This window comes from Hypanus sabinus, chromosome 19 (assembly GCF_030144855.1).
Source record: "Hypanus sabinus isolate sHypSab1 chromosome 19, sHypSab1.hap1, whole genome shotgun sequence".
Classification (NCBI taxonomy): domain Eukaryota; kingdom Metazoa; phylum Chordata; class Chondrichthyes; order Myliobatiformes; family Dasyatidae; genus Hypanus; species Hypanus sabinus.
Window position 1 is genome coordinate 68,585,240 of NC_082724.1, and position 17,476 is coordinate 68,602,715.

Sequence of the window (17,476 nt, forward strand, 5' to 3'; positions counted from 1 at the left end):
AAAGCAGAGGTTAATAGGTTCTTGATGAGTAAGGGTGTCAAAGGTTACAGGGAGAAGGCAGGAGAATTGGGTTGAGAGGGGTAATAAATCAGCCATGGTGGAACGGCAAAGCAGATTCGATGGGCTAAATGGCCGAGTCTACTCTGTGTCTTACAGTCTCAACATTCTTGCACAATCATGTTTTATGAATTACTCTGTCAACAGACAATACTTGCATAAAACTTTTGCAAATACTGTAGCTCCTAGGAATTGAGAACAGGACAGTTTTGCATTCTGTTCGCTCCCCTGCACCTGTCTCTCCATGAAACCTGACTGCTTAAAGTTACATTTGTCATGTTTGTAAAATACCATGCTGCTAATGCTAAAAGCTCATTTGCTTGGCACTTTTACCCTGTATCTGTATGCTTATGATGATAAACAAGCTGGACTAGGAGAACTTACCATCGGTTCTACAGTTATGCCACTCAGGGGCTTGAGCTGTGTTATTTTTTTCTCTTTATGTTTTTCTGAAATTGTTACCAAATGTGTTACGTGCAATGCACTGTGTCCTGCTGGTAATGTGCTTTGCACCTTGACCCCAGAGGAACTGTTTTGTTTGGCTATATTCACACATAGATGAATATTAGCTAGACTTGAACTTGAACTTGCACCAGAAAAAAAACGCCAGTGCACACTAATCATTTGAAGCCTTTTATGAAGTGGTACAAGAATTAATCTAAAATAGGCAGGACTTAATTTATGAAATTAATTTCTCAAAACTTATGAGACAAAGAAAGAGCAGAAAGAAACCGAACTGGAAAAAAAAATGTTGTCATTTTCTGTAATTAACTGAAGGTACATTTTTTTCAAATTCCATTCATAAAATGAATCTTGTAAAGTTTGTTAAACACACCACCGGGCTGGGGAATGGGAGGATTAAATTGTAGAATTGGTGTGGCACAGAAGGAGATTGTTCAGCCCATTAACACAATGCCAGTTCTTACAATCCCAACAGCCCCATTCATACACATGCTTTCACTTGTGCCCTGCAACTGTATTTACTACAGTGAACAGTTAATTCATTACAATCTTGGTTTTCTCTCAAAATACCCAGTTCCTACCTGTGTTCCAGTTATAAACAGCAAGGAGTTGTTCAATTGTGCGACTTTTTGGGAAACAGGATCTGATTCGCTCAGGCTGAAGTTCGCATGCAGATAAAAGGACCTTCGAACAATCACCTACAAGGAGTGAGGAATCAGAAAACACTTAAGAGGAATCCACTCTTCCCTGACAATAGTAATTCAAAAACATATGTGGAAGTTGCAGTGAGGCAAGGGTTAAAGACAGTGTCCAGACAAGAATAGCCTGGGGCAATTGTAGACAAGTGAGACCACCAAAGACACCTCTGCTTATGACAGGAAAAAATGGCTCGATTAAGTGTGGCAGTTTGTAAAGCCAGATGAGTGAGGCCTCTTCAGTGAGACTTTTCCAGAAATGTCTTCCTAAAACATAGCTTCTTTCTACACAATAATGGACATTTGAGATTACATGGGATGTGAAAGGAACCAAACAACTAAGGCTCTGTCTTTGCTGACTTCGAAGTATCATCCTGTCCCCCCACTCTTCCAGTTTCACCTGCCACCAACTACCTCGTAATCTTCCTCCCCTTCCCCCACCTACTGATACTGATTTCTCCTCTTTCTTTCCAGTCCTGAAGAAGCGTCTCAGCCTGAATTGTTGACTGTTTACTCTTTTCCATAGATGCTGCCTGACCTGCTGATTTCCTCCAGCATTTTGTGTGTGTTGCTTTGGATTTCCAGTGTCTGCAGATTTCTCATGTTTGTAAAATGAAAGGATTGCTTGAGTCATAAAAGTGTGTATGTTCTGGGCCCAGTTATTTTATGTACTTTATTTATCTTATTATCAGCATTGACACCATATGATTAAATTCTGTTACCATGACTGAAAAAACAGCACTGAATAACATGCATACTTGGAACATGTTCAATACTTAGTCTGAACAAATGAGATTTTGCAGATGCTGGAAATATTGAGCAACACTCACAAAATGCTTAAGGAACTCAGCAAATCAGACAGCACCTACGGTGAGAAATAAAGAATCGACATTTTGGACCAAAAACCTCAATCAGCACTAGAAAGGAAGGAGGCAGAATCTGGAATAATGTGGGGGGAGGAAGAGGAAGTACAGCTAGCATGTGATAGGTGAGATCAGGCAAGGGTGATGCTGGGTAGGGTGGGAGGTGACAGGTGGAAGTGGTAAAGAGCTGAAGAAGGATTCTAATAGGAGAGGACAGAGTAGATGAAGGCCTCCATTAGTCTCGATAGACCATGGATTTGCATCTTGGAAAGTTTCCAGGGCACAAGGTTTTTTTTATTATGGAAGTTGCCCAAGCTGCAAGTCTCCCTCTCCTGCCCCCAATGTTGTCCAAGGGAAGGACATTAGGACCCATACAGCTTGGCACCAGTGTCGTCACAGAGTAATTCTCAAGGACATACATGCAGCCTCAGCCAGGGCTCGAACTAGTGACCTTCAGATAACTAGTTGAACACCTTAACCACTTGGCCATGCACCAACACAAAGAGGTCAGAGTACCATGGGAAGAAAGGGGAGGAGGAGGGGAACCAAAGAGAGGTGATGGAAAGATGGAAAGGGAACCAGTAGACAATAATCAGTTTACACTTGACGGTTTTGTTTGGATAGAATTCGCAGCACGTCAGTCTTATTAGGCATATTCTAAAGTCTAAAGATCACAATGGTAATTTATTACATAACATTTATACAGTCATTCAGTTTTACAACGCAGAAACAGGTGTTTCAGCCCACCTTGTCTAAGGTGAGCTGAGCTCATTCTATTTGCTTGTCTTTGGACCATATCCTTCTAAACCTTTCCATGTAGTGGTCTAAATATCTTGTTATTGTAGCCTCATTTGATACACTTCCACCATTTGTGTGAAGAAATTGCTCTGCTGACCCCATTTAAAACATTTCCCTCTTGCTTTAAACCTATGCCCTCTAGTTTTAGTCTCTCTACCCTGGGGAAAAAGACAGGGATGATCCATTCCTCATGATTTTATCATCCTCTGTAAGATCACCCCTCAGTGTCCTACACCCCAGATATACAGGATAAAACAACACTGGTGATATTAATAGTTTTTCCAATGAGAGATAATTATATTAAAAAATTGTTAAATTTATAGTTTCTCCAAACATTTTGTCACTGAGCTGTAATTTATGCTTTTTTTTATTTATTGAAGTACAGCACGGCTCTTGAAGTTGTACAGCGCGGCAACTCCCGATTTAACCCTAACATAATCAGAGGACCATCTCCAATGACCAATTAACCTGATAATCAGTATGTTGCTGTACTGTGGAAGGAAACTGGAGAAAACCTGCACGTTCCCTGGGAGGATGTTTTGACACCTTACAGACGATGTCGGATTTGAACTCAGTTTTTACAGCCTCTCCTTCCCTTCAATAAGTTCATAAAACCATAAGACCTGGAGTCCCCCTTGGGGATGAATAAAGTATCTATCTATCTATCTAGAATTACACCACTTGGCCCAGCGAATGTGCAGATTGCCATCCATCATGGCAGAATTATTACCTCTCTCAACGCCATTCTCCTGTAAACTTTGACACCCTGACTATTCAAGAATTTATCAATCTCCACCTTAAATATATTCAATGACTTAAATGTTTTCACATCCATCTGTGGCAATGAATTCCAAAGATTCACCCCCTTGGGCTAAAGAAACTTCTCCTCACTGCTGTTCTATTCTGAGGTTAAGTCCTCTGGTCCTAGACTCACCATGAGAGGAATCATCCTCTCCCCATCCGCTATAAATAGATCTTACAATCTTCGATATATTTCACTGAGATACCCCCTCATTCTTCTAAGCTTCAGCAAGTACAGGCACAGAGTCACTAAATGATCCTCAGAGGTTAATGCTTTCATTCCCAGGATCATTCCCTTTCCCGGGGACATGCAGAGATTCAAAGACTCTGGGCTACAGCCATCGGGCCTCAACCTCTGGACTTTTAACCAACCTTTGTGCTTCAATCAGGAAGAGGATTTTGATGATGGATGCCAAAAGCAAGCACAAATCTACAACTGTTGAACTCTTGTAACATCCCTTTACACTGGCTAGGTAATCATCAAGGAAATGATTGGGGAAACAGTTGCTTCATTTTCCTGCAGACTGATCACAGAGGAAGAGAAAGCCAGGAATGTACCTACATATCAGCAAACTGATCTCTGTGAGGATTCGTCATAGGAGAAATTAACTGTTGTCACACAAATCATCCATTAAAGAATTTACAAAGGAATATAGAAAATAAAACATAGAACAGTACAGCACAGTGGAGGCCCCACGACCCACAAAGTTGTGCCATCCATTTAGCCATTGCAGATAACTTCATTCACCACTACGCTGATCTGATTCTATGACCTATAGACTCAGTTTCAAGGACTCTACAAATCATGTTCACAGTATTATTTTAATATGCATTGTTTTGTCTTCTTTTACACATTGGTGTCTATCAGTCTATGTTCATGTAGATTTTTTTTGTAAAATTCTATTCTTTTTTTTTATTCTGTAAACGCCAGCATGAAAAGGAATGTCAAACATAGAACACAGAATAGCACAGCACACTACAGGCTCTTCGGCCCACAATGCTGTGCCAACCCTCAAACCCTGCTTCCCATATAACCCCTCACTTTAAATTCCTCCATATACCATCAATGGTAACATATATGTACTTTGATAATAAATTTACTTCAAAACAGGTCAATCTAACACTTCCCTCCTACACCCTCCATTTTTCTTTCACTTATTTGCATATTGAGGAGTGTCTTAAATTTCCCTCTTGTATCAGCCTCTATCATCAGTACACGCCAGGCGTTTATCACTCTGCGTAAAATCCTACAGTCCCTCTGACATCGCCCCTAAACTTCACTCTACTCATCTTAAAAGTATATCCTGTGGTATCAGCCATTGCCAGCCCAGGGAAAAAGTTGTTGGCTGTCCATTCTATCTATTACACACCTCTACAAAGCTATTAGCTTAGCTTTTTAATATGGAGAGGTGTGAGTGCCTGAAGACCCCTCCGGTAGAACTTTCCAGGCACTTGCCACTCTTTGTGCATCACCACGATGAAAGACTGAAAGATTGTATGGGTTGAAATAAACAGACACTCACAGCATAGAGAGAGGAGGTGCAGCAACTAACAGACTGGTGCAGAGCTAACAACCCGTCTCTGAATGTGAACAAAACAAAAGAGATGGTTGTTGACTTCAGGAGAGCATGAGGCAACCTACTCACCGCTAAACATTGATGACTCCTCCATTGAGATTGTTAAGAGCACCAAATTTCTTGGTGTTCACCTGGCAGAGAATCTCACCTAGCCCTCAACACCAGCTCCATAGCCAAGAAAGCTCTGCAGTATCTCTACCTTCTGCAAAGGCTGAGAAAAATCCATCTCCCACCCCCCATCCTCATCACATTCTACAGGGGTTGTATCGATAGCATCCTGAGCAGCTGCATCACTGCCTGGTTCAGAAATTGCACCATCTTGGATCACAAGACTCTGCAGCAGATAATGATGTCAGCTGAGAAGATCATCGGGGTCTCTCTTCCCACTATTACAGACATTTACATCACACACTGCACCTGCAAAGCTAACAGTATTGTGAAGGACCCCACACCCCTCACACAAACTCTTCTCTGTCCTGCCATCTGGCAAAAGGTATCGAAGCATTTGGGCTCTCACGACCAGATTGTGCAACAGTTTCTTCCCCCAAGCTATCAGACTCCTCAATACTCTGAGTCTAGACTGACATCTACATCATTTATCATTATATTGTAATTTGTCCTCTACTGTGCCTGTTGTCATGTTTATTAAATATTGTACTGCCCTGCACTGTTTTGTGCACTTTAAGTAGTCCTGTGCAGGTCTGTAGTCTAGTGCATTTTTTATGTTGTTTTATGTAGTCTAGTGTAGCCTTGTGCTGTCTCACATAGTCTAGTGTAGTATTGTGTTGTTTCATGTAACACCAGGGTCCTGGAGGAACATTGTTTTGTTTTTACTGTGTACTGTACCAGCAGTTCATGGGCAAAATGACAGTAAACTTGACTTGACTTGAAATTCTCCACAATAACTACAAGAGGACAGTTGCCCTCGTCAGAAATCCGCCAACAAATGTACTCATTTGTGTTAGACCATACTGTTTAGTTCTTAGATTAGAGAATTTAATTGTTATTTTTCATTGCAGTTAAACAATCAATTAGCTGCTTGTATTTAAATAGTTCTAATATGCATAATAACAATTTAATATTCTACAAGTGGCCATACAAAATATAATTCTAGAAAGCTTCTTTGCTCTGCATTATTCAAATAAGTGCTTTCTCATTAGTTAGCTTGGTATTGTGGTCTTTGAATAATAGCTTTCTAATTTATAATAATTCTTATTTATAAATTTGAATGGAACTTTCCTTATCTCTGTGGTATTAAGTAGCTGTTCTATGCTAGGTGCCATCTTAATCTTTGCTCTCCCTTCACTTAGTAGACCTCAATTACTGTCTGTTCACATTTCCTTTGTTCTTGTAGGTTTTTGCAAATAAAAATGATGTTAGGCATTTTATATTTAAAAAATGCCGTAACAGCCATTTTATTGTACTCCAAACACTGAACACAAAGCATGGTAAAAACTCTATATAATTATGTCATTACGTCACACCAGCCTCTTAAAGTGAAACCCCAACTCAATGACAATGGTTGTGAATTATTTACATTTCCCTGCACTATCAAATCCTAATAAAACCATCATGGTGGAACAAGTTTTGTGCCTCACACCCAGCCGAGACACCAGGCAAGATCATTTAATTTCAAGCATTGGTTTACTGAGCATTACAGAATGTTCCTCTGGTGCTTCCTGCTCCTTGCCTCTTCCTTCCCCTTTTCCCACCCATGATTCTCTGCTCCCTGCCCTCTTCCACTCTCAGTCCACAATGGAGACCCATGTCAGAATCAGGTTTATCATCACTCACATATATTTTCTCTTGCGGCAGTAGTACAGTGCAATATATAAAATTACTACAGTACTGTGCAGAAGTCTTAGGCTCCATAGCTACATATATGTGCCTCAGACTTTTACACAGTAATATACATGAGATAGCTTACATATTTATATTTATTGTGTTTTTATTATTATTATTATGGTCTTTCTCTTAGTGTTTTTACTGTACTGCAATGGATCCAGAGTAATAATTAGTTTGTTCCCCTTTCACTTGTGTCCCGGAAATGATATTCAGCAATCTTGATCTTGATCTTAATTGATCTACTGTCACTGTAAATGGTTTTGCTTTGAAATTTTAAAATCACATGTATGAGAACTTTTGTTTAAATCACGCAAGCATAACAAAAGGGATAATAAATCAGCCACGATGGAATGGCAGAACTCGATGGGCTGAATGGCCTGAATCTGATCCTATGCCGTATGGCCTTATGGTTTAAGGCAGCGGTGGCTAACCTTTTACATTCCATGTGTCCATTTTTTCACGCATGACTTCAGATGTGCCATACAACTCTTGTACCCCCATTTAATTCTTGTAAAAATGTTAATATAGACATATTAAGCATTTTTACTTGATATATTGATTTAATATAAAAACAAGATAAACATTACTTACCTTAATGAGACTTCTGAGTCTGTTTTGATTTTGCTAAGCTTTTAATGTTTGGATTAAATTAGTTACTGAGAGCAGCAGAGAATTCTTCAAATTTGAATCAGTCAATCACGACCTTGTTTTGATTTTAATCAATTTCATGGCTGAAAATGCTTGATCACATCTGTACGTTGCTCCTAAGTGACAGATATAACTCTGGGCAAATTTTCTTAGTTCTGGAAAATGTTCACAAGGTAATGATCACCAGAAATTAATCATGTCAGAAGCATTTGAGACTGAGGAAAGCTCATCAATTTTCCTGTTCAATAATGAATTTGTTTTCAAGTCAATAAGTTCCATTTGTATGTTACTAGGCAACTTCATGATTTTTTGTTCACTAAGGGAAAATGGGTTTATAAAAGGGTTTATTCTTCTTTAGCAAAATCACGAAAATGACTTTTTCAAATGACTCTTGCAAAAACCTGATTTTTTCAATATATTTTTTAAATTGCCATTATCTTCAGCATTCACTCTGCCCTTTTAAGTGCGGAAACTGGCTCAAATCCTCATTTTCTAACTGAGAGGTGAACAGTTCTAACTTCATCTTGAATGCAGCTAGGAAACAATTTGTTCATGCCCTGGAGTTTCATTGGTAACATCAACTAAAAATGCTAAATCAAATAGCCAATTGTTATCACATAAAAGGGCTCTTTCCTCAGGCAGCTCATTTTTCTCTGCTAGAAAACTATGAACAGTGTTTCTCAGTTTCTAAATCTGCTCAGACCTGTCCTCTAGAAATCCAGAGCACCTCACAATGGAGGACAAGATCGCCATATTCCAAATCTAACATTTCACAATAATCTCTGAATTCTCGTCTGTTTAATCCTCTTGCTCTAATTTTATTCACACATTTCACAACCAGTAACATAACATGCTGCAACTTTAAAGTTTTTCCACATAGTGGCTCTTGGTGTATAATGCAGTGATATTTTAGTAGAGGGCGACCTAAAAAGTTTTCAAGCAAAGTTGTAGACCCAACGGCTTTACCTATCATTGACGCCACTCTGTCAGTACAAGTGCCAGTGAGTTTACTAGAACCTAGTCGTAGATTTTCTAGGCATGATTTTACTTCATCAAATATATCTGATCCTCCTGTTTTTCTATGAAGCAACTCAAGATCGGTAAGTTCTTCAAAGACACTAAAATTGTCATCTTCTTATACAAGTGCTTAACTGTGCTACATCACATATGTCAGCAGAAGAAAAGAAAGTACAAACATGGACAAGGTCTTTCAGTTGCTCAGGTACATCATGACAGAGTTCTTCGGTGTGCTCATAACTGTTTGCTTTGACAGAGCAATTTCATCTACTTTCTTTTTGCTGTTTTTATCACCAAGACATTTTGCAAATATTTGGAGACAAGGCTTAGCAATTTCTTCTCCATCAGAGAAAGGCGTGCATTTTTTGGACAATGCTAAAGCAATTTAGTAGGACGCTTCTGTCATCGCCAAACTTTCACAACTTCTTTTAACAAATATATTTTGTCTTCTTTTGATTTCTTCCTTTTTCTTAATCACATATTCTTTCTGTAACTGAGACCCAAGCACTAGATTCAGTTTTCCTTCTGTTTCAGTCTGAAGTGTTTTATAGTGTCGTAAGATCATGTCTTCTACCATGTGAGAAAGTGTTTTCACAAACAATGCACAACGGTTTTCCGGATGGATCCGCTATAAGTAAGAACTCATTTTCCCACTGTTCATTGAATTCACGCTTACTATCACTTACTGCTTTTCTTTTGCACTGTGATGGGTAATTGAATGTAAAAACAAGGCTTAATTTTCAAAAAAGTACAAAACTGCAAATGTTCACAAAGGACGAACAAAGCACAACTCTGTAGCGCACCAGCATCAATTGTAAACCGACTGGCAAAAACCTGCGACACACCGCTGGTGCAGACGCCTGGCGCCTCAGGATCAAACATGTATTGAACAGTTATGGAACGACTACAGAACAAAAGTCCTTCTTTCCTAGTTTGACTCATTGAACATTTTTTTTAATTGAAAACAATTAACGTGAAAGAAGATAACACTCACCAAAAGATGTGCACGAAATAATAAAATCACTAAAAATAAGTGCTAAGTTTTAGATTTATTCTCAGTAAATCCCATTTCTAGCTCTAAGCTACTTGAATTCCTGTTCTAGATTTTTTCTCTACAAGTAGGTTTTTGATTAATACTTTTTGCATGAGTAAGCTTACTTTTTTATTATTATCACAGGGGTGCAATGCGCCACTTCTAATCATCCAATGTGCCACTTTTGAAGCATGCACCATAGGTTGGCCATCCCTGGTCTAAAGACCTAGATAAAGCATGAGGACCAGAGGGCACAGGCTCAGAATAGAGGAACGTCCATTTAGAACAGAGATGAGGAGGAATTTCTTCAGCCAGAGCGTAGTGAATCTGTGGAACTCAGTGTCACAGATGGCTGTGGAGGCTAAACCATTGGGTATGTTTAAATCAAAGACTGATAGGGCCTTGATTAGTCAGGGCATCAAAGGTTATGGGGAGAAGCAGGAGAATAGGATTGGGAGTGATAATAAGTCAGCCATGATGGAATGGGGGAGCAGACTCAATGAGCCAAATGGCCTAATTTTGCTCCTATGTCTTATTATTCAACTACTAACCGAACCACAACAGTCAGAATAGCAGGAATCTTCCTCTCTTGTGGCAGTTTGAACATCAAATCCCTCACATTGTTTGATTGTGTGCAATAAAGGGGTATGCCTGGATTGTCAGAGGCTGGTTTTGATGCTTTGATGGCCTGGTTTCCTGTCTAACCGTTATACTGCTGTTGCTCCTTCCTGGACAGCCTCACCTGCTGAGTGTGTGCAGTCTTCTTCGGTGAGAATAATGTTTTTGACTCTCTCGATTCTATTTTATCCTCCTATACATGGAATAATAAATGTCCTCATTTAAATAAAGTTCATCTTCAAAAATCTAAGAAGTCTGGAGCTTTATCCTTACCTAATTTTAGGGCAGTTAATATATAATATCTTACATTTTGGCTATATTACATTAATCGTGCAGTCAATCCGGTATGGGTCTCTTCAGAAGCTAACCCTGTTAATCAATTTTTTATTACTTCTCTTCTTGGATCCTCACTTCATTTGTAAGTAAACTAAGTGATAATTTAATAGTTAAACATACTGAGGATCTGGATACAATTTAGAAAACACTTTGGTTTATGGAGATTTCCCTTTTCAAGTCCCATTTATTCTAATTTTGTATTTTAACCCTCCATGACTGATTTAGTTGTTAAAGAATGGGACAGGTTGGGTATTAAATGTTTTTGGGATCTGTTTGTTGGAGGAAACCTTTTTTCATTTGAGCAATTGTCAGCTAAATACAGCTTACCCAAAATTCACTTTTTTAGATATTAACAATCAAAGATATTTTAAGATCTCAATTATGCACATTTCCTATAAGCTTAGATAAGAACTTACTAGACATAATTTTTAGTTTGACACTTTTTCATAATGATTCAATCATCATATGTTACTAAAGATGAGAGATGTTCCTTTAGACAAAATTGAGAATCTCTGGAAACAAGATTTACAGACATCGCTATCTGAGGAAACTTGGAATGAAAATTTCAAATTGGTTAATACTTCACCACTATGTGCTCGTCATTCCCTCATACAATTTAAGGTGGTACATGGAGCTCATATGACAAGGATAAGCTACACAAATAAAAAGCTGGTGGAAAGCAGCAGGCCAAGCAGCATCTATAGGAAGAAGCACAGTTGACGTTTCGGGCCAAGACCCTTCATCAGGGCTTTCAGTTAGTCCTGACAAAGGGGCTTGGCCCAAAACGTCGACTGTGCTTCTTCCTATAGATGCTGCCTGGCCTGCTGTGTTCCACCAGCATTTTGTGTGTGTTGCTTGAATGTCCAGCATCTGCAGATTTCCTCGTGTAAGGATAAGCTATCTTGTTTTTATTCGGATATATCTCCCTACTGTGACAGATGTAATAATGGAGAAGCTTCATTAATTCATATGTTTTGGACTTGTCCGAACCTTGAAAAATATTGGAAGTTTTTCAAGCTTTTTCCTTACTTGTTAAAGTCAATTTTAAGCCTAACCCTCTGACGGCCCTATTCGGTGTTGTTGCAGGACAAGGTATTAAGCTGAAGGCATCTGATTTACATATTTTGGCCTTTAGCTCTCTAATAGCTAGGAGGACGCTTTTGTTTAAATGGAAAAATGTTTTTCCTCCTACTCATGCTCAATGGTTATGCGACGTTATGTCATGTTTAGATTTAGAGAAGATTCGTTGTTCAATTTCTGAATCTCTTCAAGACTTTCATTGTGGGGACCTTTTCTGAATTATTTTCAAAAACTTCAACTCGTTGTTTAAACTCAGATGTTGCCTATTGTTAATTTTTCTTATATGAGAAGGTATTTACCTTCTTTACTCCTTAACAAACAGCTTCGGTATTGGTAGGGGTTAGATACTTTTTTTGTAATTAGTATACTTCAATATAACTATTGATTAATTTACATGAATACGGGGTAATTATTATGAACAAACAATGTAATTGGTAGATTTTTAAATCTTTTTTGACCTTTTATATACTCTTTCTTGTGCTCTGTATTCTTCTATGTAGAAATGAATAAAAATATTGGAAAAAGGAATAACGTGTTGGGGAAGTGGGTATCCACCGTTGGCATAACATGTGCTGAATTATCTGGGGTGCTGTGCCATACTACCCACATACCCCTCACCCCCACCTATCCCTTCCCTCCTCTCTTGTCAGCCAGTGTGTGGCTGGACTCCAAGTACTACTTCAGAAGGAAATGAGGCAACTTTGAAGCCATTTCCTTGTCTAGTCTGGTTTCTCACTGCTCATTGCTAAAGAAAGCTCAATGCAACTACCTTTGTAAGTCAGTGTTCAACTAAACGACACAACTTTAGATATCTCTTTCCCTGAGACCATTGATATCTCTGCGCTGGTGCATAGTCTTTGCCTGGAAAATCCCTCCCCTCCATTAAGCACATCTACAAAGAACGTTGCCACAGAAAAGCAGCGTCCATCATCAAGGACTCACACCTTCAAGGCCATCCTCTCTTCTGACAGCTACCATCGGCCTCAGGGTCCCACACCACCAGGTTCAGAAACAGTTGTTACCCATTAGTCATCAGGCTCCTGTACCAGCATGGATCATTTCACTCACTTCAGCACTGAACTTATCATTGAACACAACCTCTGTGTTCATTTTCAAAGACTCTACAACTAATGTTCTCAGTAATATTTATTTATTATTGCTCGTTTCTTTTTGTACATGCATAATCTGTTAGTCTTTGTTTGTGTGTAGATTTTCTTTGATTCTATTCTACTTCTTTGTTCTACTATGAATACCTGTAAGAACAAGAATCTAAGTGTAGTATTTGGTAACATACAATATACCTACTTTGATCATAAATTCAGATTCCTTCTTCTCCAGCGCTTTACCTCCCCCCCCTCCCCCTACCTGGCTTCACCTATTACCCTCTAGCTATCCTCTCTACACTCCCCCACCTTTTTATTCTGGCATTCTCCCCCAACCTTTCCAGTCCTTAGGAAGGGTTGCAGTCCAAAATATCAACTGTTTATTCATTTCCATGGATGCTGCTTGACCTGCTGAGTTCCTCCAGCGTTTTGTGTGTGTTGCTCTGGATTTACAACTTCTGCAGAATTTCTTGTGTTTATTACCTCTTTACAATGACACTTCCTTTCTCTTGACCACCTTGGAGGGATAATTAGACATGCCAGACCTTTATATGGGAGCAGGGAAGTCCTCCTGGGAGACCCAGTGCAAAACAGGGAAGGAAGTCCTTTCAGGAGAGCCATACTGGCTTCCTAACATTGTTTCACTCCTTTTCACCTTGGCTTCCCATGGATTAACCTCTAGTTTCTGTTTACTCTCTTTACAATTGTTCTACGTAAAATGCATCAGCGCCCATCATATCATTCCCTTGTCCTCTTATCTTGTTTTGCCATTACCTGAATCACAGCCCTCAACTGCCAGTCAGCTAAACTGGCTGAGTCTCTACCTTGACAAATCCCTCTCCAGTTACTGTTCACTACACCCAGCGATCCATCATTAACTATCTGCACCAGCCTGTAGCTCCTTCACCGGTTCCACTACATTTTTGCAGTTATTTTCCAACAGGAAGTGAATCTGGCAGAAAAATTTAACTCTGAATTCACAAGCCACCTGTGGTCAACGTAACTTGAGCTGTCGGGAACTGTAGAGGAGGCTTGACCCAAACACAGAACAAAAACTACATTATTTACTTTTAATAATAAAGTGCATAATAACAAGCCACAAGCGGCCACAAAATGAGAGAGAACAGACACTAAACACAACTAGACAACAAGGTAACTGAAGGCTAGAAGCAGCTGGCTGACTGGTTCATATGAGTGAACAAGGACTATGAATGAGAGCCGGTTTTAAATAGGCTGTAGTTAATGAGTTGGAAACAATGACAGATGACTCCTGTTAACTGGGAGGAGACTGGGAGTTGCTTGCCTGTTCAGGACTGATACCAGCTAATAATTTTCAATAGAGTCACCTCAACCAGTCTCTGTACAATGCCGGATAAGTAAGAGATTCAATTATTACAAGTAAACCACAATTTCCCTGGAGTAATGTGCACCTTAAACAGAGGAACATCAGAACAGCAGGGCAAGGGCCAGCATGAGCCTGCAGTCAAGAAGAACATAGTATATTATGTACAGTTCTGGTCATTGAATTATAGGAAAGATGTCAACAAAATAGAGAGAGTACAGAGGAGATTTACTAGAATGATACCTGAGTTTCAGCACCTAAGTTACAGAGAAAGGTTGAACAAGTTAGGTCTTTATTCTTTGGAGCGTAGAAGGTTGAGGGGGGACTTGATAGAGGTATTTAAAATTATGAGGGGGATAGATAGAGTTGATGTGGATAGGCTTTTTCCATTGAGAGTAGGGGAGATTCAAACAAGAGGACATGAGTTGAGAGTTAGGGAGCAGAAGTTTAGGGGCAACACGAGGGGGAATTTCTTTACTCAGAGAGTGGTAGCTGTGTGGAACAAGCTTCCAGTAGAAGTGGTAGAGGCAGATTCGATATTGTCATTTAAAGTCAAATTGGATAGGTATATGGACAGGAAAGGAATGGAGGGTTATGGGTTGAGTGCAGGTCAGTGGGACTAGGTGAGAGTAAATGTTTGGCACAGACTAGAAGGGCTGAGATGGCCTGTTTCTGTGCTGTAATTGTTATATGGTTATATGGCTGATTTACCTCAGAACTTAACTCTCTTTTGTCACTTCCCCATCATCCTCATTTCTCCAGTTTTTCACCAGCTCTTCACAAGTCTACATGGTAGCATCACATTTAGCTCAATCGTTTTACAACAGTAGCAAATCACCGATCCGGAGTCAAATTGTACTGCTGTCTGTAAGGAGTTTATTTGTTCTCCCTGTGCTCCAGTAGAGTGAGTGAGCTGAGGGTATTCTATATTGGTGATGTCAGCATAGGGACACTTGCAGTCAGCACCCAGTGGGATCCTCAGACAGTGGAAGATATTAATGAAAAATAATGCATTTCACTGTAAGTTTTGATGTACTTGTGACAAACAAAATTGATCTTTCTTTCGTAGAAAAATATCCAGATAGCCACCATCAATAAATGATTAAGTCTTTCCAACAATTTCCTAGCTGCCTCCAATTTCCCAAGGGATGCCTTTGACCTTCACTACAAACAGCTTCTCTATCACACAAAGTTTAACTGCGTCCAAACACAAGAGTTTACTCTCAGGATGCCTTCAAGGGTGAACTCGAAGCGGCACAGCTCGATGGAAATGATAACATTTTCCCATTTCGGCCAGCTACGGCTGAGAACCACAACTGCATCCAAGGTCTGGGCATTGAATAACTATGTTTTTATGCAGCTGAACTATCTATCATTGCTTAAAACCAATGGAAATAATGCCAACTGTAGCTGGCACACTATCCTCGCAAGGCATCCTCAGTGGAAATGAGGCTGGCTTTCCGGGCTATTAGCATATTTTTTTAAAAAACAAGAAGGTTTTTGACTCCCAATGCTGACCATCTTGCTGGAAAATGTACAGTCTTTGGTAAATAAGATTGAAGATCTCAGAGTTACGTTGCTGTATCAGAGGGACATTAGGACCACTAATGTCCTTTATTTCATAGAATCCTACTTAAACCCTTCCTTACCAGATGCAGCAATTAAATTGATGGGGTCACTATACAATGTCAAGATATAACTGTTGAGTCTCTCAAAATCAGAGGTGTAGGCATATGCCTCCCGAACAACTCCACTTGGTGGACAAATGTGTCAGTGATGTCTCAATCCTGTTCACCAGACCAGAAATACTTTTCAATAAAGTGTCGTCCACCTTACCTGCCGCAGGAGATTTCTGCAATCATTTTGGTTGCAGTGTACATTCCACCTCAGGCCAAAGTCAAACAGACTCTAGACAAACAGATCACTTGTAGTACAGAGGAAACAACTGTTACACTAAGATCAAGAGTGTTTACCATGCTATTCCATGCCCACACCTGGCTGTACTTCTACTCCTTGTGTATAGGCAGAGACTGAAGACTGCAGCACCAGCAGTGACGACTAAGAATGTATGGACAAGGGAAGCACAGGACAGCTTACAGGACTGCTTTGAGTCAGTGAACTAGACGACATTCGGGGAGTCATCTTCAAGTCTGGATAAATATGCCGCTGTTGGTACTGACTTCATTAAATCCTGCGCAGATGAGTCAGTGCCTACAAAAACTTGCTATACGTTCCCAAACCAAAAGCCACAGATGAACCTGGAGGTTCATTGTCTGCTGAGGGCTAGAGCTGTGGCATTTATGACTAGCGACCCAGGTCTGTACAACAAAACACAGTTTGACTCATGGAGGGCTATTTCAAGAGCCAAGAAACAATTCTAAGCGATGTTGGAGACTACAATTGTGAAGATCCCTGCTGGGCCCAGTTACCCTGTGATTTCTGTCTCAGGGATGACGTTGGGCTGTCTTTCAGGATGGTGAACCCTTGCAAGGCAGCAGGTCCCAGTGGAGTACCTAGTCATCATCAGCAGGTGCCAGGCCCGGTTTGAGCTTTGACTGCCATGGCCCACACACTCCTGTTTCGGGTCATGTGGATCAATTCACTGGTATACATTTCCAGTTCTCTGGCTGCTGTCTCCATCGTCATTTGTCTTTGCCTTCCTCTTGCTTTCTTCCCTTCAATCTTCCCCATAATTACCCTGCATTCTAACTCCTCTTTCCTAATCACATGTCCAATGAAGTCACGTTGCCTTTTCATAATCTCATATGTTATTTCCTTTTTTGTGCTTGCTCTGTTCATGACATCCTCATTAGATATTCGTTTCATCCATGATATTCTTTGCATCCTCCTCAATAACCACATCTTTGTTGCTCAGTCTGTTTCCTCATGATACTAGATATTGTCCAACATTCTGAGCCATATAACATAACTGGATAAATGTAACATTTCAGTTCTCTGAGGTGGGTTGTCTTGCCTAGTTTAGTGTTGGTCAGTATATTCTTCATTCTCGTAAAGGTGTCTTTTGCCATCCCTATTCTTCTTTTGAAGTCCATGTTGCACCTGCCATCTGATGTCACCCAGCTTCCTAAGTAGCAAAAGTTCTGTACTTGTTTTAGGTCTTCCCCGTTTATTCTCAGCCTGCAGACAGGATTCTCCTTTTTGGGTATCTCCATACATTGTCTTTTTGCAATTGATAGTTAG

At 39.9% G+C, this 17,476-nt stretch overlaps 1 protein-coding gene across 5 annotated transcripts in view; it reads right to left on the minus strand.

Annotated features, from left to right (window-relative positions):
* The window catches only part of mst1rb (macrophage stimulating 1 receptor b), a 318,451-nt gene that overhangs the window by 183,232 nt on the left and 117,743 nt on the right, over nucleotides 1-17,476 (minus strand). For all 5 annotated transcript variants that reach the window (XR_009506864.1, XM_059944606.1, XM_059944605.1 and 2 more), the window contains exon 5: nucleotides 1,101-1,217. Coding sequence is in view for 4 of the 5 variants with exons in the window: in XM_059944606.1 (XP_059800589.1) it covers nucleotides 1,101-1,217 (117 nt within the window). In the remaining variant the exon portion in view is untranslated. The remainder of the gene's footprint in view (nucleotides 1-1,100; nucleotides 1,218-17,476) is intronic.